At 41.1% G+C, this 22,763-nt stretch overlaps 2 protein-coding genes across 6 annotated transcripts in view; one reads left to right on the top strand and one right to left on the bottom strand.

Moving 5' to 3' along the window:
* LOC135767158 (uncharacterized) overlaps positions 1-22,763 on the bottom strand; it is a 72,823-nt gene that overhangs the window by 34,558 nt on the left and 15,502 nt on the right. The window contains exons 23-28 of one of the 5 annotated variants that reach the window (XM_065276811.2): positions 22,509-22,667; positions 22,144-22,227; positions 21,907-22,053; positions 21,554-21,712; positions 21,260-21,358; positions 20,570-21,165 (exon numbers count right to left, since the gene is read on the bottom strand). The exons of the other annotated variants lie outside the window; for them this stretch is intronic. Coding sequence (XP_065132883.1) covers positions 21,042-21,165; positions 21,260-21,358; positions 21,554-21,712; positions 21,907-22,053; positions 22,144-22,227; positions 22,509-22,667 — 772 coding nt within the window. The 3' untranslated portion in view covers positions 20,570-21,041. Of the gene's footprint in view, positions 1-20,569; positions 21,166-21,259; positions 21,359-21,553; positions 21,713-21,906; positions 22,054-22,143; positions 22,228-22,508; positions 22,668-22,763 lie in introns of those variants that run through there. 5 annotated transcript variants of the gene reach the window in all.
* Positions 8,098-11,701, top strand: LOC135767161 (uncharacterized). Its single transcript, XM_065276815.2, has one exon. It carries the CDS (start codon positions 8,435-8,437, stop codon positions 10,271-10,273), a length of 1,839 nt encoding a protein of 612 aa, XP_065132887.1. The 5' UTR covers positions 8,098-8,434; the 3' UTR covers positions 10,274-11,701.

Below are 22,763 nucleotides of genomic sequence, written 5' to 3'. Positions count from 1 at the left end.
TCGCTGTGTGTAGTTTACATCTCCAGGTAACATTTTCAAGCCTTCTCATTTTGTAACATTAAGGTTTTGTATGATTGATCAATGTATTATATTATTTGAATTGAAGATTCGTTTTCATATTGTTGAATATTTTTATGTGATTGATCAATGTTTTATTTGTTTGGGCTGGCTTTGAATTATCTCATATTTCTTATGATTGATTTATATGTTATATTGATTGAATTGACTTTTGAATTATTGACTGAATTGACTTTGAATCATTGTGTCGGTTACCTGGTAAATAAATTGTTACATTTGTATTCATTCTAATTTTCTCTGTATCATTGACTATTCTAAGTTACTATAAGTATTACGATATCCTTTGTCACCATAAATCTACGACCGGGGTATAAATTCATGCTAATCGTCTATACTGATGAACTAAGAGGTTCAGCCATTATTTTACTATATGTGGACTATCAGATGATAAGTCAGGACCTCTGATCAGTATCTCTACTATAATTATAGTTTTGAGTTCTGTATTAAGTTGGATATAGTTGGCTGGGTTGCATAATGTTTTCTAATGATAATTAAGGGCACGCCAGCATGGGGCAGTTGCTTCAACCATTTCCTCTGGTTACACGGATAGACTAATTATTTAACTCTAGCTAAGTTGTGGGTAATTGTAATGATTATTCGAGGACTATATAAGTCAGGACCTCTGGTGCGGTTAAGTTTAATTATTTAACTCTAACTAAGTTGAGTATATTTGTGATTAATATACGAGGGCTATATAAGTCAGGACCGCTGGCGTGGTTGAGTTTGTGTTTCAGAATCCACACAGCGGCCGATGTGGGCTGATATGACATTGGTAATCGAATGAATGAGTTCAATGTTAACATGAGTAAATAGAATGACCAAATGTTTACCCAAATTTATTAATCATAAACAAATTCTAAAATATTTCATCAAGGAGTCAGATGAATTAACGAGGTAACGTATATTAATTCATATTTGTTTGTAAAACAAATGTCTATAACCAATTCTGTTCTGTTGCGTAAAGGAAAGACAGTAACACGTAAGAATCCCTTCTGCCGCGCCATTGGCTACCGTCGTTGGACCTGTGGGCGGACCCGGAAAGGGGCCTTACAAAGTGGTGATCCCGGACGTGATCTCTCTACCTACACAGGCGAGTGACGTCTTTCCGACGCGACTATACCTGCACAGGCGAGTGACGTCTTTCCGACGCGACTATTCAGTTTTGGATTCCCACGGAAGATATGAGGTTTGATCTCCTTCTCCCCTGTCTACAACTGCTGTGGTAAGTTCGTTCCTTTTTGCCTATTAGAAGTGTTGAGGGAAAGTTTTTGCACACTCAATTTAGACACCATTTGTAGAACGGGCTGGTAAGCCCATTGTTAGACCGGAGACCGTAGAAATCCGGTGGGGTACAAGAATTAGAGGAAACATGGACTCACAGGGACATTATAGAAGCAGTGTAGAGGAGGAAATCATGGAAACCGCCGCGCTAAAACTGAAAAACACCCTTGTTCTGTTAAAAGAGAAGGGACTAATTCTCACATGGAACAATAACGAAATCGTATCCTGGTATTCTGCCGAGGGCCGTAAACTGGAAACGAAATCAAAATACAAAAAGAATCCCCTCGCTATTGTTTACCTGTTGCGTCGCAACGATTTGGCAACTATAACCAAAAGCGAACGGAAAATTGAAAAGATCCAAGAAATCGAACGAGAGCGCTCAGACGAATTACAAAAGTTAAGGGCACAAATTGAAGCGTTTACGTACGAAAAACAAAGCTGGACAAGGCAGAGCGAGTTAATGGAGAGAGAAGCAAGCAGCACTGGATGAAACTTTTGGATCGGAAATAATGGATGATAGCGATGATGATGATGTCGCGGCATCAACAAACAAAACACTCCGAGACATCCAAACCGAAGAGCGAGCCCCCGTACAAAAACACGAGAAAAATCAACGAAGCCCCATTAAAACGAGAGCAAAATCAAGCGAAGCACCCTCAAAATCTGTTCGTGTTGCCGTTCTTAAAACAATGAGAAACGCAAACGATGAAATAACTACAATTAGCCGCCCGCTAACATGCGACGAGTGCTCAAAACACAAACAAATCGTAGGAGTCATGCCCCGTAAGGGACCATTTCAGCCGTATTGGGGAACACTAATGTTACAGGCCACTGTATACAAGTTAGAAACTAGAGATGTGTGGCAAATCGCATTGTTAACCATTCCCGAAGAGCTCAGATCTAAGCTAACCCCAGAAATGAAATCCGGACGTATAATAGAGCAGTATGTTGACAAAGACGACGAAGCCATTTACGCACGTTTAAAACAAGCGTTGTTAGACCTAAGGGGGCCCACAAACGCAGATTGGAGTAGAATTCTGGAAATAAAACAGGCAAACGGCGAGTCATTCGAGGCTTATGCTGAGCGTGTATGGGTAACATACAAAGAGCACTCGGGGATGGAAAACGCAAGCCGCGATCACGAGCCATTGCTACAAATCATTAAAAATAATGCTGGCACCCCAGTTCAGAAAGCTTTAATAAATGGCGTCGACCCGGCAGAAAACTCGTTCAATGCAATTGTAGACTGGGGATCGAGGATAGAACAGCGATGGAGGTTAAAACCCCGTGCTGTTGCATCCGCACACTGGCAGGCAGAAGGGAAAGGCACGCACACATCCGGCCCCAAATTTCTAATGTACTGCAACTATTGCAAAAAACCCAACCACACCATAAAAAACTGCCATAAAAAAGAAAGAGATCAAAGAAATTGGTCGGCTCAGGGCCAATCAATGATGTCCGAAATCGACGCAAAATTAGAGAAAAAGTTTAATGAGTACATTGCGAGGCGTTTCAATGACGAGAAAAACAGCGCAAGCGGAACTTCCGCCGACCGTCATTCACCATAGGAATCCGTGGCCTCCGTGGCGATCGGGAGCATTGTCCGAAGCGGGAACCGAATCAAAATAAGAGCTAATTTAGGAGGCCGGTTAGCTGACGTACTTATTGATTCTGGTGCATCTTGCTCCTGCACTGACATACCACTACCTCTAACAAATGAGACCATTCAAATAAAAGGAATTGGCGACACACTAATGGTAGCAACACAAACCAAACCCGCTCGACTCGATTTAGGCATAGCCATGATTGAAGAACCTTTTTGGTATTTGCCAAGCAACAGTGAAGGAACTGTACTGGGAATGGACATCATGAAAAAACATGGATTTGTCATTCATTGTTTTGAAAAACAGATTGAAATTCAAACTAACAAGACAGTGAAAAAATGTCCACCACGCAATGTGGTTAGAATTATGTCCATTTCCACTACAGATCCCATTCAACAGTTGATTGACAAACATAGCACTGTTTGGGCTGATCATGAACATGACTGTGGCCTCATTGACTTTGTTGTGTGTATTGAGGGAGAGCCACCTCCCCCACAAAGACAATACCGCATCAAACCTGAGGCTGAAACAGCAGTGCATGAAATAGTCCAGCAGCTTGAAGCCAGAAGCATTGTCAGACGATGTAGCTCGACCACAAACTCTCCGTGTCTGCCCGTTCCAAAACCAAATGGTAAATGGCGTCTTTGTATTGACTACCAACGTCTTAACAAAGTTTTACCTAAAGCTACACCTATCGTTGCAAACCCCTCAACCTTGTTGACACAAATCTCCAACAAAGCGTCGTGGTTTACTGTGCTTGATATAAAGAATGGCTTCTGGTCCATCAAGGTCAGACGTGAAGACCAATGGAAATTGGCCTTCACGGTGAACCAAATACAATACACCTGGCGCCGCGTACCTCAGGGGTTGCACAACTCGCCATCGATTTTCCATCGGGCGTTAGAGGATGCACTAAAACCCGTAATCGGAACCGGTAATGTAATGCACTATGTCGATGACATATTAATTGCAACCGAAGACTCATTCGATGAGCACTTACAACTCGTCGATGAAGTACTGTTGACACTAGGTAAAGCTGGCTTCAAATTGAACAAAGAAAAAGCCCAAATTGCACAAAAAGAAGTTCAATACCTAGGTTATACAATCACCCAAAGCCACAAGGCATTAACACAGTGGTTCCCAACCTTTTTTGCCCCAAGTACCCCCACAGCCCTATCAGTAAGGCTCAAGTACCCCTTCATCGAAACTAAACCTAAGTTGTGTTTTAAAGATAAATAATTAGTAATATTTATTAATTTTAAACATTAAAGTAAAAAGCACTGACTGATGTAGCATGTTTATTTCAACAAACCACTATCATTGCGATCAGTGTTTGCATTTTATCAGCTCATTTGCATTTTAAAAGACACACCCAAAAACGGCACATTTTACTCAGCCCTACAAAATGGCAATTTTGACATGCTATAATTAATTATCTGTTGGGTGTTTTGAGATAAAACTTCACATATGGACTCTGGGAACGCCAAAGACTTATTTTACAAATTAAAAAAATGTAATCATATGACCCCTTTAAGGGCCAGATTTACTAACAGCTTGCGCAAACCATCATTTTGGCGTTAAATAACGACTGAACTTACTAAAGACACGCAGTAGATATTTAGCTCTGAAAAGGTGTTATTTTTGCGACCTTATTGCATTTGCATTTGTGGAAGTTTTCCTTTTAGAAGCAACATTAATGCGAGGAGAGTATTAAATTTTGCCAGAGCAACATACTTTAAAAAATATATATATAGTTTGCCAAGCCATGCTATGTTTAATTTGCTGAAGAAAAGAGGAGGAGAAGTCACGAGGAGAAGTCAAATCAGGTATTTCAAACTTCTTTTACCGTTCATCTTTCGTCCTCCGGTTCTTACTTTCACTTAGCTGGAATTTCACACTCCGCAATCCGCATTTTCATTGCGATGTCCTGCCGAGGTCTCTTATTTGCGACCCTGTACTAATTTGCGCTGCTCTAATAGATTGCAATGGTCATTATAGAAATGTGCTTATGTCATTATTGTGCCTGTGTATTTTATTTGCGCCTTTGTAGTAAATCACACGCAAATTATCCACTCCGGCGCTTATTTGGAATTGAGCTCTAACGTCCTTTTTAGTAAATGCCCTAAATTTACTACAATCTCAATTTAAGTTACTGATAATTAAAGTGTGCAAATAAGTTAAATTATTCAGTTCAAATATTAAGAGAAACAAAATGTGTTAAGACATTCTCTATAAATACAAAAGACATCAAACGGGACAATATGTTAGCCAAAAACAATGCAAAAGTTTTTTTTGCATAATTTGAAAATGTAATGGCAGCGGGAATGAATACTATTATAGCATTATTTGAACATTATTTATAGTTAATAAACTTTGTGTCTTTAGAAACTATTCAGGTTCATTGAAAATAGTCAGATCTTTCTTGAGTTGGACATCGCTATTGCGTTTTGGATCATGCAGCGCATTTACTCTTGACGCCTAATAATATTAATGATAAGATTAAAATTACAAAGTTGTCCTTTTTACAATGCTTTCCTCACAAAAATCAATCTTAGGTAAATGACTGGACAAACGAAAGACATTTTTATTAAAAGTAAATGAGATCAAAGTAAAATGTAAATCTTTTCGCGTACCCCCTGGAAACTCTTCACGTACCCCCTGGGGTACGCGTACCCCCGGTTGGGAATCACTGCATTAACAGACGACAGACGTAAATGCGTCGCTGAACTGCCTCGTCCGCACACGCTAAACTCTCTGCAGAAAGTTTTGGGTACTGCAAATTACCTAAGAGATTTCATCCCTGACTTTACAAATATAGCCGCTCCGCTATACGCCCTCTTAAAGGGAAAATCAAAACCGTCTGAGGTCCTCGAATGGGCAGAGGAACATGAACAGGCTTTTACAGATTTAAAACAACACCTGTGCGCTGCGCCCGCTCTGGGTTTGCCCAACCCATCGAAGCCGTTTCATATACAGGTCGATGCACATGAAAATACTCTGAGTGGAGTGCTAGCGCAAGATCACGGAGGAAAGTTGCGCCCGATTGCATACTATAGCCGTAAGAAATCTCCAGTCGAACAGGGATTCGACCCATGTACACAGCATGTTCTTGCGGTCCATTGGATGTTAACAACAACAGAACCCATTGTCGGTTTTCAATCTGTTGTTGTGCACACAATGCACACGCCAGTGCAAATGCTGTTACAGGGCCGAATCAAAGGCGTATCGTCGCAAAGACTGGCGCGATGGTTGGCAGACATCCAAGCGCGCAACATTACTATGGTAAACACAAGAATTCTACCACATCTCATGGGGGAGATGGAGGGCCACCCGCACACATGCCAAACAAAACATGAAACGCAAAGTCCAGTTCATGATACACAATTTGATAATCAAACACCAGTGTACATTGATGGATCCAGATACTGGCATGATGGCAATTTCCATACAGGATGTGCGGTGTGGACCCCCCATCCCCTCAACTCAGATTCAGAACAATTGTTGATAAAACTACCAGCAAACAAATCCGCACAAGAAGCCGAATTAATTGCATTGCTTGAAGCCATAAAAACACACCCAGAACCAATTTGTGTGTACACTGATAGCAGGTATACGTACGGCGTCGTGCACGACTTTATGGCCCAATGGCAATTAAGAAAGTTTCTCACATCCGCCGGAACACCAATAAAACATTTTGACACAATCACCGCAATTTGGCAAGCAATCAAAACGCACAACTCTCCAATCTCAGCTATTAAAGTGCGCGCGCACATCGCTAAAAGCACAGACGAGCACGAGAAAAATAACAACATCGTTGACAAACTTGCAAAACTTGCAGCCATTAAAGGGAGTGAATGGCAGCCCGACGAGCTGATTGCCCCTTCTGTGAGTGCGATACAGGTTGCTCCCATTGACTTAAAACAATACCAGCAAGAGTTATGGTTGTCAGACGGAGAACTTGTACCGCAACTGCAGCAGGATCAATTAATCAGCATCGTAGAAGGTATGATTCTCAGAGATGGGAAATACATAATTCCAGAGGCCCTCCAGAAACCAGTGATCAAATTGTACCATGATTATGCACATGTATCGGCTACCAAAACACAACAGCTGATACAGAGAAACTTCTGGTGGCCAAAAATGGCATCAGACATTGAGAGATGGTGTGACACATGCCTCGTATGTGCCACCATCAACCAGGGTAGAACTGGACGTACAAAATTGTGTCGCCCAGAACCACCCAAAGGGCCATGGGAATTCTTACAGCTAGATTTTATTGGCCCATTACCCACTGCCAAAGGGGGATATCGCTATTGTCTCGTCATAATTGATAAATTTTCAAAATGGGTGGACGCGATTCCAACTCGCGACAACAGCGCACGAACGGTGGCACGAGTAATGGCAAATCAAATCCTCCCAATTTGGGGAACACCAACCCAGATTGAGTCTGACCAAGGAACACACTTCACAGGTCAGGTAATGAAACAAATATGTGAAATGCTACATATCAAACAAAGATTTCATGTTCCATACAGGCCGCAAAGCTCAGGTATGGTAGAGCGCGCAAATCGCTCGATCAAAGAGAACATCTCAAACAAATAATGCAGCATCAAAACAGGTGGACTGATGCACTGCCAACAGTTCTGACAGTTTTGCGAGCAACCCCATCCAAAGCAACAGGCATCAGCCCGTTCGAACTCATGACAGGCAGAGTCATGAAACTACCCATCGACCCAGAAATCACCCCAGCTGATCTGGGACCCCTCGTGCTTGCAAAACAACAGACTGTGCTAACACAACTACAACAAAGACTGGCAGTGTTACAAACACAAACCACTTTAAAACAGCAACAGTCGGACCTTATGAATGATGCACAATTTAACCCAACCTCTGAAATCAAATTTACAGAGGGTGATATGATCATGATACGGGTGTTTGTAAAACAGGGTCCATTCACACCCAGGTGTCATGGACCACATGAGATAAAAGCTATATGCAATAGCTGTGTGGCCATAAGTGTCAAGGGGAAGTTGAGATGGTACCACATGTCCCAGTGCAAAATCTTCAAAGGTTCCGCTAATCAATAATTATTAACATTTTTCTCTGTTTCATCTCCTAGGGTGGCTGCAGCAATCCCATGGAGACCGGAGGAGAGGAACATTTCTGGACCCGCTTGCATCCAGCTGGGTCAAAGGGTTGCACTCACACACACACTGGAATGCGGGAGATGGGTATGGAAATACACAAAGAGGTCATCCACATTTTTCAGCACACTTTTAACCAGAAAACTAGTCACGTGGCCTCCCGGAGTAGTACCGGAACCAAATTGCGCATCAAAAATTTGCTGTAAAGTAGGCTCCGACCATCTCCCTATAGTAAACATTTCAGGTGACACACCGGCACCCACATTTTTCCACAACATAACAGCCTGGTATCAACTTAAAGCAGAGCCAGGAGCAAAAATTGGGAGCATGCGCACTCTCTATGAAAAAACCAACAATGGATTAGATCCTAAGATTTGTTATTCAACCAAAGATTTAGAGCCCGCAATATATAGGTGCACACACACTGAGACAATCAACAATACACATATGAGTCATACCGAATATAAATTCGATGTAATTTCATATGTACCTGATAACAATCAGCCTGAAGCCTTTGTCTGGACTAGCCGGAGAGAAGGCATGTATTGCGTGGGAAAATGTGTCAACGACCCAGATAATTACACTGGGCCACAGAATTGCACATGGATAATGAATCATTGTTTTAATTTAACCACCTGTGGATATAGCAAACCAAAGAAATGTCCGAAACTATATCCTATTCCTCCTGGTGGACTGATAAAAGGGAATGTTAACAAGACATTATTTCATGATGTAAATCTAGTAATGACACATGTATCATACAATATTTCCAACATTTTATCTGCTTATGTTAATCACTGTGATAAAAATGACAAGACATATGCATGGCTACAGTCACGAATCGATGATTTAATTTCTGATTACAAAAACAGACTTGCCGTGCAAATCTCACCTGCACGCTCGAAACGAGACCTGCTCGGAAACATAGCGGGTCTCTTCGGCTCAATTAATTCCATTGCCAACAACTACAAAATAACCAAACAATCACAATACTCAACATGGTTGGCAAACCAGGTGGCCACTGGTTTTCAGCATATCACAAATAGCAATGAAAATATCATAAAAGCGGTTCGATCCGAAGCGCAGGCGCTTCTTGCGATCAGCCACACACTATTCAATCAGACCCGTACCATCGAACGTGACTTAGCCTGTAGGACATATGCACAAGATCTATTCACTGCTGCTAGACAAGAAATCCTTGACCTTCGTCTGTACAAGACACCTAGGCATGTTTTGAATGACCTTATAGAGGTCTTAGATCTACATAGGTGGTATGAATCAGAAAAAATGAAAAATGTAAGATATTCTGAATTACTATCCACCATAATGATGTTTACAGGAAATGAATGTAATGGATGTATTGGGTTTTTCGTCAGTTTTCCTTTAATACACCCAGATCAGGTTTTTCCAAATTCCACTACCATACGCTCTATGGGCGTGGTAGTGAAGGATCAGGTAATTAAATGGGATCACCTCACTGGATACATGACACAAAAGGGTACTGAGACCTTGTTTACCAGTCGCACATGTTGCCATGAAACGCACAATTATGTTATCTGTACATGTAACACTTTGCAACCTTTCTCCCCCAATGACACCAAACTTATAAACGTTCAGTCACTGCATGGTTACTATGATGTTATCCAGGTGTCACATTCACAGTGGTGCGTGGTCAGTGAGATGAACTCTTTTACCTACGGAGGACTGGCCTGCTCTGCTAATCACTCGTTTTGCTTGGAAGTAACAGAGGACTTTTCGATGGGTCAAGTCAACATTTTAGGAAGAGTGCCACTGGACACAGAGACTTCACCATGGTGGGATGACACTTTCTATGAACAAGGTACCCAAGCTGTGGTTGACACGATGGAGCTAACACAGAGACTGATCCTGCAAACTGAATACCACCTCAACCAAGCGCAGGTTGAGATCAACCTGGCACGAAAGACTGCACAACTGTTATCCAGTTCATCCACTCGGTCGGCACAGTACACATACACCTGGTGGGACTGGGTGTTCCGGGGGTGTGCCATTGGCAGTGCCCTAATCTTCACCTTCACTTTGATCCAGTGCTGCTATTTCAAACACCTCATCAGATCTACACAGGAATCCACACACGCTGCCCTTGCCCTCAGCCCGCTGCAGATACCCGTGTTCCAAAGACTGTAAAAAAAAAAAAAAAACACTTTGCTTTGTCTGACCCCGCAGGTACCCTATTACAATTCTCCCGCGGGGCCAAGCGGGGAAATACTGTAAGAATTTTGATTGATCCTGACCAAAAGGTCAGCCCTTCCTGGGAACACAGCATGGAAGCCCGAGAGTGCAGTGTGTGTCCCCTGTAGGTGCCCGAGGCAGCAAGGACATCAAAAGAGAACTTTTGCAACACAACAACTTTCCTCCAGGACTCACGGCAGGGGACCAAGACCCCCAAAACACCCCTCTCGGAAACCAGAACTTTATCTCGATTACAGGAGACTCCCTGGAGAGTTACACTTGATTTTCAAACACCACATCTCCATACAAATGATGGACCTGCAGACAAATGTCTGACCCCTCTACCCCTCCTTTCCTTGTTACCTCCTCAACACAGGACAGTCTACAGCACACCAGATGATTATGTGTAAGAAAGGTCACATCAAATGTAAATAACAGTGGAAAATATTCATGTTTCATTTCATTACAAAGGTTTTATCGCGACTGGTACACAGGTCTCATTCTCACATCAATAAAACAAATAGTAAAAGGTTTAATAGAGTTAAGAAAACTTAACTCTACCCAAGGGGCGTACACCCCACTACAAATGTATCCAGGACGAGGTGCCTCCCACAGGTCTGTAAGAACCAATCACTGCTATATAGTACTATATAGTGGATATAGTTGGCTGGGTTGCATAATGTTTTCTAATGATAATTAAGGGCACGCCAGCATGGGGCAGTTGCTTCAACCATTTCCTCTGGTTACACGGATAGACTAATTATTTAACTCTAGCTAAGTTGTGGGTAATTGTAATGATTATTCGAGGACTATATAAGTCAGGACCTCTGGTGCGGTTAAGTTTAATTATTTAACTCTAACTAAGTTGAGTATATTTGTGATTAATATACGAGGGCTATATAAGTCAGGGCCGCTGGCGTGGTTGAGTTTGTGTTTCAGAATCCACACAGCGGCCGATGTGGGCTGATATGACATTGGTAATTGAATGAATGAGTTCAATGTTAACATGAGTAAATAGAATGACCAAATGTTTACCCAAATTTATTAATCATAAATAAATTCTAAAATATTTCATCAAGGAGTCAGATGAATTAACGAGGTAACGTATATTAATTCATATTTGTTTGTAAAACAAATGTCTATAACCAATTCTGTTCTGTTGCGTAAAGGAAAGACAGTAACACGTAAGAATCCCTTCTGCCGCGCCATTGGCTACCGTCGTTGGACCTGTGGGCGGACCCGGAAAGGGGCCTTACAACCAATACATACCATTAGAGACCAACAAAAAACAATACACTGTAGTGTGTTTTGGGCCATATTCCATTAGAAACAATAAAATTCCCAATAAAACCATTAGAACATTAATGGTTTTATTGTTTTTTTAGCAGAGTTGTCATGTGCTTCTATCTTTGCGTATATTTTAAACACACCGACACCTTCATCATAGCTCAACTACAGCGAGTGAGAGCTGTTTAAATAAAGAGAAAATCACGAAAACATTTCAAATCTATTAGTCTATCAATGCAACCACAGGTAAATTTAAACTGTATTCAATACATATACATATAAAACAAGGATGCGGTTTAAAGTCATATTTACCTGCAGCTTCCACATCAGAATACGTTTCTGGTCTGAAAAACTTTCACTTTTGTTTCAGAGACATGCATCACCTCTGTCATGAGAAACCAAGGTCGCACTGTCCACAGGAAGCCTTTTTTATGTGCTGTTTATCTATGAGGTGTAATGTTGAAACTGAATGTGACGTATAGGGGAAACTGTGACATTTACAGCTGTATTTTGAACTTCTTTTAAGCCAGTGAGTTCAAATTGTGATTCAAACTCGTTGACATAGCTGTTTGCAGCACAGAAAATGCATGGTTTATTTATATAAACAAGAAGAGTGTACTGTGCAGAGTGTAAAAGAGTTACGAATAACCAGGGGTTAGATATGGGCATTAACATTATGATATTCACCGGGGTGACATTATAAATACACATAGCCTATAGCCTAACATTATGAAACTTATGGTTAAAGTTTGTGAACAAACTTTATGTTGGCTTAATACAGCCTAGTCTAAAGTTCAAAACGTAGTATAAGTTATGTTATCTTAACATGTGGTTGAACATGATAAGGATTTGAGTAATAATGACCTACAAGCATAAAGAACATGAATGCATATTTACTGTAAATGTATTTTACTTATGCAGCTTCTCTTTAATATAAAACAGAACAGAAGCCATAACACCAAGGATATTGGGACTTCTCTAATACCAGACTAACACAATATAAATGTAGTTGACTATAAAATATAAATATAAACGTGATCCCAAACATGTTTGTATAGAACTAGGCCACATTTGGTTTATTCCAAGATTAGGCCGTGTCTGTTGTGCAGCATTTTTGCCAAAGGTGGCCCATATTTGTTGTTTGATATTTGGGCCATATTCACTTTTTGTCGGATGGGCCACTTTTGGTGCCGTGGGCACTGCATCTTTGCCTTAAAAGGCCCACATGTGATTTGATATATTTGGCCCATTTTTGCTATTTTACATGTGAGCCACTTTCGGTTCACATCCCTTTTATTCGGGCCATAAGAAGGCCAGCAGTGCCGCATCTTTGCCTGAAGTGGTCCACATGTGCTTGCTATCTGGGATACTTTGATATCCAGCATAGCTCTAGCTCTTGACCAAGTAAGTCTTCTGTATGCTCATTCAGGCTTAGTGCATCAGTGATGTGCATTTCTTTACCTGGTTTGTACTGTAGGCTACCTTTAGGTTGTATCTTTGCAGCAGGCACGTGCAGAGGGGGGGGCGGCGGGTGCCCAAGCACCTGCCCCTTTACCCCTGGATGACCAAAGTGCCCTTTTTGTCAAGGCATTTTTTTTGTAATTAAATGCCCTTTTGTGAAGGCCTGCCCAATCTAACTATTAGTAAAATTAATAAAAAATAATTTAGCCGCAAATAAAATTAGTCACATGATGACGTATTGACCTTTTATTGGACAATCTCTTTAGGGAAAGCTCACAGCGCTAGCAGCGCCCACACGTGCACGACACGGTGCGCAGTACAGGGAGGATCCCCCTCGAGCCGGCATTGAACCGAAGCGGTATGCTTGTTATATTATTATTATTTTACAAGAACAACGTGAGGAGAGCATGCACAGCTTTTGTTTATTGGTGTCTGTGTGTATTAACATCTCTAGAACGTTAGATGCAAACAGGGCTCTCAAGTCTCACGCATTTCAGCCTTCACCCGCCACACCTTGTATTTCTCACACTGAAAATAAAACATTCTTCCCATATAAAAACAATGGATGAGGCAAAGGCAGGGACGTTCTCTGCCGGAAGTTTATACAGGTAGCTGTCTAGAATTTTTAGGTGTGCTCAACTTCAAGCAGCAATGCAAGAACCGAAACGCACATGATATCAAAGTACCGCGAGAAATATTCGGAAATCATACGGAGGAGTTTGATTTCAAATCGCTCTTGCGCTGTTCTAATGTCATCCACTTGTCACGCGGAGTTTGTTGGAAGAGCAAGATCCGATGAATACGGTAAAAAAAACCTCTTAATTTTTGTATCACATTGAATTTACGATTCCTGGACTCGCCTTTGATAAAAGACAATGTGAGCTGATGTTGGGTAATATAGCCATACTCGTGCTAAATTATTAACTCAGTCAAAAACTCTCCAGCTTTGCAACCAGTTTTAGTTTACCTGAAAATAAAGAAAGTACTAGAGGCTTCATGAAATGAATGAAAGGAGAGATGAATGTCATTATTTTATTGCCCTGTCATCAAGGCATCAAAGTGTGCAAAAACACAACACAAACACGATTCAAAACTAAAATATGTAGGCTACTCTCTTTGTATACAAATTTCGAACAGGATTAGAATAGAATAGAATTATATTTTAAATATGACAACAAAAACACAAGCCTGTAAACGTAATAATATCTTAATGTCACAATGCAATAATATCATATAATTTCAAAACTGCATATACTGTGTTGACACACACAAACACTAAATGAAATGCACTGTAAGTCGTTTTGGATAAAAGCTGCTGCCAAATGCATAAATATATAGATATAAAACTCAGTCTATATAGATTTTTCTGTCTCACTCTATTTGCAAGGAAAATAAAGAAAAAAGTTAGACTTATCATCTTTCTATTCTGTATTACTTTATTATTTGTTTCAGTTGTGTGCTTGCGTGTCGGCGAGCAAAGTGCCCTTTTTATTCTTTGAGCACCTGCCCCTCCAATGGTCTCTGCACGGCCCTGCTTTGCAGTCTGAGAAGCATGCACTGTAATCTTGGTGGAGCTTGGTGCAACAACTTCTTGAAAATGCTTTCCAATGGTTTATGATCACTTTCAACATCCACTTCCTTGCCATAGACATACTGATGAATCTTTTCACATCCATAGACTATGGCGAGTAACTCTTTTTCTATTTGCGCATATCTTTTTTGCGCATCTTTGAGTGCACGTTATCCATAAGCCACTGGTTTGCCATATTGCAGAATCACTGCGCCAATGCCTTCTGAGCTGGAATCAACTGAAAGTGTTACTGATTTATGTACATCAAAGAATTTCAGAGTTGGAGCATTTGATAATAAGCTTTTTACTTTTTTAAAGTTTTTCTGTTGCTCTTCCTCCCAGTGCCACTGAACATCCTCTTCTAGCAACTCCAGAAGAGGAGCACTGATATCAGAAAGGTTTGGAATGAATTTTTGGAATGAATTTTGTACCATACCCATAAATCTAATGAGCGCTTGTCTGTTTTCAGGCGGTGGCATTTGCATGATTGCTCTCACCTTTTCATCATTTGGCTTCAAACCTTCTTCTGAGATGATGTGTCCCAGGTATCTTATTTTTGATGTTCTTATCTGGCACTTACTTTTATTTAGTTTCAAATTCCACTCTCTTGCTCTTTCCAACAGCTTAATGAGTCTGTGATCATGTTGTTCCGTTGTCTCTCCCCATACTAGGATGTCATCTACTACATTTACCACTTCATCAAGACCTTCAAACATCTGTGCGACTGCACGCTGAAAGACTTCACTGGCTGAGGACACGCCAAATGGTAAGCGAAGAAATCTGTACCTCCCAATTGGTGTGTTTATTTAGCGAATATTTTTGCTTTGGGCATGCTGGAACACCACGTCTTCCACAGTCTTCAGAGGATTATGCTTACGCATTATTTCTTTATTTAGATCTATGCATATACACATCTTGTTGGGCTTCACCACTGTTCACCCAGTCTGTGGGCTCGGTTTGCTTTGGTATTACAGCAATACTTTCCATCTTGTGTAGCTCTTCCACGTTTTTGTCCTTGAGCACTATAGGGACCTTACTTGGTGAATGAATTACAGGCAACACATTGGGGTTTGTTTTTTGTGATGTGTTATTGGCAAGCAACCAAGACCAGGAAACAGGTCATCAAAGTCTTTAAGTCTTCTGACTTTATTGCAAACACTCTTTTCACTATACCTAGTTTCTCACAGGTTGTGCGTCCGAGGATTGTCGGTACGTTGCTGTCAATCACTTAAAATTGAATGTTATGCTTTTGGTGTTGTAACTGAAAGTGAGGTTAACTTGTCCTACTGGTGACATCTTGTGGCCAGAATAGGTGACAGGTGGATTTATTTAGCTTCCTTTGAGTTTCCAGTGACTTGAACATTTTGTTAGACATTACATTGCAAGCAGCTCCTGTGTTTAGTTTAAATGCAATATCCTTGTTGTTTATTTTCAAGATTTCAGTCCACTTGTTGTTTTGATTTTGCATTTTAGTGGTGACAGTGTGTACATTTCTCATTGCTTGTACATCAATAGTCCTGACAAAGAGATCTGGTTCATCACTTTGTTCACAGTGTTCTATTGCTTGTATTTTCTTGGTAAAGGCTTGAGTTTTACACATTTTTGCAAAGTGGTTTCTTTTGTTGCACATTTTGCACACTTGACCATATGTTGGGCACTTTTTGTATCCATGTTGGTAACTACATCTTGAACATTTCACATTTGTCTCGTGTTGACTTTCCACTGTATGTGGTTTACTTTTCACTGTTTTGCCTCCTTTTCTCTTTGTGTTTCTGACTAATCTTGTTTACATCTACTTCCTCAACTAACATTTTCATTTGATTTGACGTTATCTTGTTGGCTCTGCAAATGTCAATTGCCTTTTCCAACGTGAGGTCTGCTTCATGTAATAATCTTGCACGAACACCATTGTCTCTTATCCCGCATACGATTCTGTCTCTGATGAGCGAATCAGTCAAATCTCCAAATTCACAGATTTTTGACATGTTTTTGAGATCTGTAACATACGCATGAATAGTTTCCTCTGAGCCTTGTGCTCAAAAAACATGTGGCAAATGTACAGCAGATTCTTTCTAGGCTCACAATATTCTTTGAACTTCTTTTTTAGTTCCTCGATTTTGTTTACTTCTTGCTCTGTGAATTGGAAAGGGTTGTACACTTTAATTGCTTCTTCACCCGCAATGTGAAGAAAAGTAGCTCATTGCACTTTCTCTGATTTCTCTGCAATGGCTCAGGCAATGAGGTACAATTCGAATTTTTGAAACCATACCTTCCAGGTTGCCTTGCAAGGACAGAACCAACGGTGGTTGCAGCATCGACATCTTGTTATTGTTAACTTTCTTTCAGTTGTGCTATTGTTTCTTCATTTCCGTTCTGATACCATGTTATGTATTTTTATGTGCTTTGAGATAAAGAAATGAGACGACACACACGAGGCTACTGGAACATGTGTCTGCTTTTACTGAAAGTGCATCCAAATATATGACGACACCAGCTACTGTACTAATACTGTGTACTTTTGTCACAAGTCGGAGCGGACCCGAGATAGCTAAAGGGTCACGCCCCTTCCTAGTTTCCACTTCGAGGAGGTTCCCAAAACCACCCCAATGACCAGACACACAAGGTAAGCGTAAAATTAAAACAAACTTTATTTAAATTACTTAAAATATAAGTTGGGAAGGGGGAAAGGGAACCTCTGTCCTGGAGGCAGAACTTCACAAGGCTGTAACACAGACCAGGTATCGGGCAGTTAACTGCAGTATACTCCTCTCTTCCTCGTGCAGGAGGCTGACGACAGGGGACGTGGTAAGTAATTTGCAGGTGGCTAACTCGTGATCTCCTCGCTTGGAGGGTTCGAGGCTGTGGACTCAAAAGCACACTTTACTATTGCTATAATCTCTTCTCTCTCTCTCTCTCTCCTACAGGTGGCTGACTCGTGATCTCCTCGCTTGGAGGGTTCGAGGCTGTGGACATAAAAGCACACTTTACTTCTAACTGTGACTTCCTTACTTGCAGGAGGTAGGTAGCAGTGGATACGGTAGGTACTTCCCAGGTAACGGACTCGTCGTTTTTCTCCTTTAGAGGGCTCCGGGCTGTAACACAAATCACACTTCCTCCTTTAACTGTGCTCTTCTTACTTTTAGGTGGCTGGTAGCAGTGGATACGGTAGGTACTTCTCAGGTAACTTACTCGTCGTTCTTCCTCCTTTAGAGGGCTCAGGGCTGCAACACAAATCACACTTCACCTTTAACTGTGACTTTCTTTCTTGCAGGTGGTTGGTAGCAGTGGACACGGTAGGTACTTCTCAGGTAACTGACTCGTCGTTTCTTCCTCCTTTAGAGGGCTCAGGGCTGTAACACAAATCACGCTTTCTCCTTTAATGATGACTTTCTCTACTTACAAGTGGTGAACAGGCGATGGGTACGGTGAGTAGTAGATCAATATTCTTCCTTTCCCGGGGCCTTGGTCAGAGAAGATACATGCAGCCAATGCCGAGCCGAACGCTGCCCTCTCCTTCCCATGCGTGGGAATTGCTGGACTCAGAACAGGGGCGCACCTTTGAAGAGGCTCCGTGACAAGCAGTTAATAGCCGACTAAGCTTCAGCAATACAATAACTCCACTCACAGGCAAAACAATGCACTGTAATGTACTCACGTGTGTTCGTTACTTCCTGTACCCTCTTTCCACCGTCACCACCGTAGTACACGTTGCTCGGGCCGGAGACTTCGTATTGTCTCACCAGCCTACACCCTCAGGGTTAATGGACAGCGTATGATAGGCCGACTCTTCGCTCGCCACACAACGTCTTCTCCGTTCGAATATAGCCGACTCCAATCAATGGTAGCTTCTGACAACAAGTACACAGCACTTCACTGCAATACAATCACGTGAACACACTCATTCTGTACATCTAAACTCACCCACGACACACTTGGTGAACAAAATAAGGTCAGGCAATGGATCTTTCGTGGGGTCGGTTGAAGAATCCGCGGGGCGCTGCAATGAAGAAGCCAGAGGTTGAAAGGTAGCTGATGCCAAATTCCCAGTAGTGGTGCACTCCCGGCTCTCCCACCGCTCCGTTTCCGTGATGGGGCCGCTACGTCAGTTGCTACCACTCACACATGAATCAAACTGGCATACTCAATGTACACATAACACTGTTGTACTTTCAGTACTCACAAGTGATGACTAATACTTCCCCTCTGCGTCTTTTTGGCTCCCCCTCCGTTCGGGTTTTCCTTCGTGTATCACGTAATCCAGTAACTGTTATAAGAGGATTCCACAAACGCTCCTATATATCAAGTGAGTCAGACATCTTACATACAACAGGGGTTTTAATCATACTCAGCCCAGCCAAAGATTTATCCACCTTGGTGTCCCAGATACTCGCTTTTTACTCCAATGCAATGTTCCTACTGCGCCACCACAATACACAGCGTACCAGACAGCCAAACCGTACCGCCACAATCTGCAGCCAAACTCCACCCTAACCTACGTTTTCAGGTCCTCTTTATCCTCCTTCTATCCGTCTCTTCCTCCAATCACAGATCGCTGTGTTTATTCGTTACACCTGGGTCTCGTTTGCCTAATTTCCCTTCGTGGCGTTTTCCCGGAAGTCCGGTGTTCCCGTTTTTACCTCCGGGTGGGAAACCTTCCAGTCGGAACCAATCTTCGGTATTTTTGGTTCCGCCCCCGGAAATCGTCACCGTGTGACACTTTCTCCTTCAGAGCTGCCTTAATTCTATGTGGCATTGATTCAACAAGGTGCTGAAAGCGTTCTTTAGAAATGTTGGCCCATATTAATAGGATAGCATCTTGTAGTTGATGGAGATTTGTGGGATGCACATCCAGGGCACGAAGCTCCCGTTCCACCACATCCCAAAGATGCTCTATTGGGTTGATATCTGGTGATTGTGGGGGCCATTTTAGTACAGTGAACTCATTGTCATGTTCAAGAAACCAATTTGAGGTTTGTGACATGGTGCATTATCCTGCTGGAAGTAGCCATCAGAGGATGGATAGATGATGGTCATAAAGGGATGGACATGGTCAGAAACAATGCTCGGGTAGGCCGTGGAATTTAAACGATGCCCAATTGGCACTAAGGGCCCTAAAGTGTGCCAAGAAAACATCCCCCACACCATTACACCACCACCACCAGCCTGCACAGTGGTAACAAGGCATGATGGATCTATGTTCACTCCATCTGAATATCTCAACAGAAATCGAGACTCATCAGACCAGGAAACATTTTTACAGTGTTCAACTGTCCAATTTTGGTGAGCTCGTGCAAATTGTAGCTTCTTTTTCCTATTTGCAGTGGAGATGAGTGGTACCTGGTGGGGTCTGCTGTTGTAGCCCATCGGCCTCAAGGTTGTGCGTGTGGTGGCTTCACAAATGCTTTGCTGCATACCTCGGTTGTAACGAGTGGTTATTTCAGTCAAAGTTGCTCTTCTATCAGCTTGAATCAGTCGGCCCATTCTCCTCTGACCTCAAGCATCAACAAGGGCATTTTCGCCCACAGGACTGCCGCATACTGGATGTTTTTCCCTTTTCACACCATTCTTTGTAAACCCTAGAAATGGTTGTGTGTGAACATCCCAGTAACTGAGCAGATTGTGAAATACTCAGACCGGCCCGTCTGGCACCAACAACCATGCCACGCTCAAAATTGCTTAAATCACCTTTCTTTCCCATTCTAACATTTACAGTTTGGAGTTCAGGAGGATGTCTTGACCAGGACCACACCCCTAAATGTACTGAAGCAATTGTCATTTGATTGGTTGATTAGATAATTGCATTAATGAGAAATTGAACAGGTGTTACTAATAATCCTTTAGGTGAGTGTACATGACAGGATTAATCTTCTCAACCACCACCAATGTGCAGCATCCACCTGGATGATAATAAAATGTAACATGGACATCCATTGTAGATTTTCTTTATTTCATTATCTAACAGAAATATATTTGATCTACAACATTTTCATCATGATTTTTGCATTTCACGTCATAGTTTTATCAGTAGGTTCAGGACTGGCCCTTGAAACGATGACCAGCATGAGGACATGTTGAAATGTGTTCACACACTTGGGCCTAATCACATGTACTTATCACTTTACAACTCTTTGTGTTCATGTTATTCTTTTTTTGTACGACACACATGACTCTGTAAATATATAATACTAGAACTGTATCAGCTTAAGCTATCAATACTAAATCACTGAATCTGGGTGCATGTGCAGTTTTTTTGTGTTATGTAACTCCTGGGACTGAGCTTTCTGCCGCCACCCAGTGGTGTCATCACATTAACAATTTGTGTGCTTATTTAAACTAAGTATTTGTTTCAATTTTAGATTTTTCTTCTTCCAAAATCATCCTAAATCTTTAAAATCAGGCTGTTTCTTACTCCAAGTCAAATTCATCACATTCAATGTCTCCATCAGATTCACTTTCATCTTTCAGCACATTTGTTGAGAGCGAGTTCTTACAGAAGGTGAGTTCCACTTTCTCACTGCAGGATGATTTTCTGGAGAAAAAAACAAACCAAAACTATTTAACTATTGAATGACAGTATGTTAATTTTTTTTAAATATATTTAAATAAGGTTTATATTTACAGACCCTGTAATCATTATCATGCAGTCTGAATCCATTTGAGAGTTCTGCAGAAGTGCTGCATGCTCTTCCAACACCAAACCAGCATCTTCTATACAGTTACATCTGAAACAAAATTAATATACACTGTATATATACACACATAAATACATAAAGTGCAATAAATTGTGCCCTGTAAAATATTTTAAGAGACTTGTTGCATGTAAACATTTTCAGTCGGCTCAGCTGAGTTTCTTTTATTAAAGTGAATAAGAGAATACTTTATAAACTGTGCTCTATAGCAATCAAACATCATATTACCTGATCTCCTGAAGACCTGGACAACCTTCAGCAAATGACAAAATCCTTTTCACCCACTTCTCTGTTAGATTGCCAATGTACACTGCGACCTTCTGGAGATCAGGAACAGAGAACAAGATTCCCATCAAATCATCCACATACTCTTCATGCTCTTCACCGCTGGATTACATGCAAAAAAAGAGACATCATTTGAGCTGTATGGTTATTTTAAATTGACAGCAAACGCTTTTGCGCATTAAATTACACATGCTAGATACATAAAGTATTTTAAACGCATAGAGAAGAAAGCAAGCAATTGAAGAACAAAACTTTATGTGCAGGTGTTTAATGATGAGTTATAATTCAAGCCTCACTTCGCCTTTAAACCTTTAAGTAAGTCCAGGGTTTGAAGGAGTTCATGTCCATCTAGTTTGAGAATCGTTGAACATGGTGATGTAAATGAAATGAATGATGGTATCGTTCTGGTCTTTTTGTGTGCTGACGAAATGTCAATAGTGACCCTTAAAAAGATGCACAAAGTCACATTATAAATAGTTTATTAGTTTGTTAGATGTGTTTTATACTGCTGTTGAGAATCAAACCAAACTTACATGGAGTCTGTGATGTTTTTGGTGATGTTGATAGAGGAACAAACATTGAGGTCGCTCTCTCTCCTGTTATACTCAACCTGCAAACTGAAAAGAGAGGCAAAACTAGACATACTTAACAATAGAAGTGATTATAGCAACACAAGAACAGCAATATGTAAGTGTGCAGTATGTCTAATGTGCCGATAATATTATCATAAATTCTGTTTGTTTTCAGAGTGTTTTTTTATTTAGTCCCTGAGTGTGTTATCAACCTAAACTTAAACACTCACACAAGTTAACGCTACACAGTTAATTCCTAAATGAAATGTAACTTTTCATCTCAATGTTTGGCTTTTTAGCTGAAGCATTGAAGGAGTTTCTCTTACGAGATGTTTTGAAGATTTAAGTATGTGTAACACATGGAGAGGATCTTTGGAGCCCAGTTTTCAGTCAGAGTGTCAGTGGATAAATTCAACTCAATCAAACCCGAAACTGAATACAGTGAGAGCAGCAGTTCATCTACACGCTCATTAAACAGCGAGCTCCTGCCAATGCATAAAAACTGATTAAGATTTACACATCTCATTCATGTTTAGGTAATATCAGTCAAAGATTTAACAGATAACATTTGTTAAAAATGC

Source organism: Paramisgurnus dabryanus, chromosome 6 (assembly GCF_030506205.2).
Source record: "Paramisgurnus dabryanus chromosome 6, PD_genome_1.1, whole genome shotgun sequence".
NCBI lineage: Eukaryota > Metazoa > Chordata > Actinopteri > Cypriniformes > Cobitidae > Paramisgurnus > Paramisgurnus dabryanus.
This window is presented reverse-complemented; position numbering and strand designations above follow the sequence as displayed.

What these genes read in the sequence shown, in the direction of transcription:
- LOC135767161 (XM_065276815.2), top strand. Translation starts at nt 8,435, where the DNA reads ATGCGCACTCTCTATGAAAAAACCAACAATGGATTAGATCCTAAGATT.